The sequence below is a fragment of the Seriola lalandi genome, unplaced genomic scaffold (assembly GCF_002814215.2).
Source record: "Seriola lalandi dorsalis isolate HSWRI2012SDOR001 ecotype SW California unplaced genomic scaffold, Sedor1 jcf7180002010506, whole genome shotgun sequence".
Taxonomy (NCBI): domain Eukaryota; kingdom Metazoa; phylum Chordata; class Actinopteri; order Carangiformes; family Carangidae; genus Seriola; species Seriola lalandi.
The window spans coordinates 1-818 of record NW_019481159.1 but is presented as its reverse complement, the minus strand read 5'-3'; the positions used below and the strand labels follow the sequence as shown (position 1 = coordinate 818).

General features: G+C 42.2%; 1 protein-coding gene across 1 annotated transcript; it reads left to right on the top strand.

The window, feature by feature from the left end:
* The first annotated feature begins 6 nt into the window (after nucleotides 1-6).
* LOC111673335 (SEC23-interacting protein-like) lies at nucleotides 7-793 on the top strand. The gene is made up of 3 exons (XM_023431092.2): nucleotides 7-168; nucleotides 296-385; nucleotides 479-793. The coding sequence occupies exons 1-3, from the start codon at nucleotides 46-48 to the stop codon at nucleotides 662-664; spliced, it is 399 nt and encodes a 132-aa protein (XP_023286860.1). The 5' UTR covers nucleotides 7-45; the 3' UTR covers nucleotides 665-793.
* Nucleotides 794-818: the final 25 nt, after the last annotated feature.

Sequence of the window (818 nt, the reverse complement as noted above, 5' to 3'; positions counted from 1 at the left end):
GTGCGAACGGACGGAGGGCGTTACGACGTGCAGCTCTATGACCGCATGCGGAATCCTGTGTACTGGGAGGAGGAGCCTACAGAGGTCCGGCGCTGCAGCTGGTTCTTCAAAGGGGATACTGATAGTCGCTTTATCCCTTATTCTGAGGAGTTTAGTGACAAGCTGGAGGTTCGTTTCACTTCTACGTTTGAACAGAAGCATATGTTGTGTTAGTAAAACATATAATATATAAATATATATATATATATATATATATATAAAATAACCATATATACATGTGTTTTTACACACACAGACAGAATATAAGAAAGCTGTATCTACCAACCAGTGGCACCGTAGACTGGAGTTCCCGTCCGGAGAAACCATTGTCATGCACAATCCGAAGGTAAACATTTGTCTGATTAGTGCTAAGTGGTGGCTGTGATGATTAATCCTGTTAGTTTGTGAGTGGTGATGATTGTTGTCTTTGCCTTTGTAGGTGATTGTGCAGTTTCAGCCCTCCTCCATGCCAGATGAGTGGGGCACAACTCAGGACGGGCAGACAAGGCCCAGAGTGGTGAAGAGAGGGATTGATGATGACCATGATGAAGTGCCTGATGGTAGTGACGCTCCCCTTGTTAGCTTGTACTGTACCATTTTAGACCACCTGTGTAAATGCAAATAAACTTTAAACTCACAGATTGAACCAGGAAGCTGAGATAGTTCCAGAGAAAAATAGATTGTTAGGTCACTATAAAGGGAGATAAGGCATTTCAAAGTACATTAGAGGAAGTGCCAGACATCATAATCTGTTTTATGAGGGAAAATTAATTCATATT

Coding starts and splice junctions, on each gene's coding strand:
- LOC111673335 (XM_023431092.2), top strand. CDS start 46: ATGCGGAATCCTGTGTACTGGGAGGAGGAGCCTACAGAGGTCCGGCGC. Junction 169..295: donor AGTTTAGTGACAAGCTGGAG/GTTCGTTTCACT, acceptor TTACACACACAG/ACAGAATATAAGAAAGCTGT. Junction 386..478: donor TTGTCATGCACAATCCGAAG/GTAAACATTTGT, acceptor TTGCCTTTGTAG/GTGATTGTGCAGTTTCAGCC.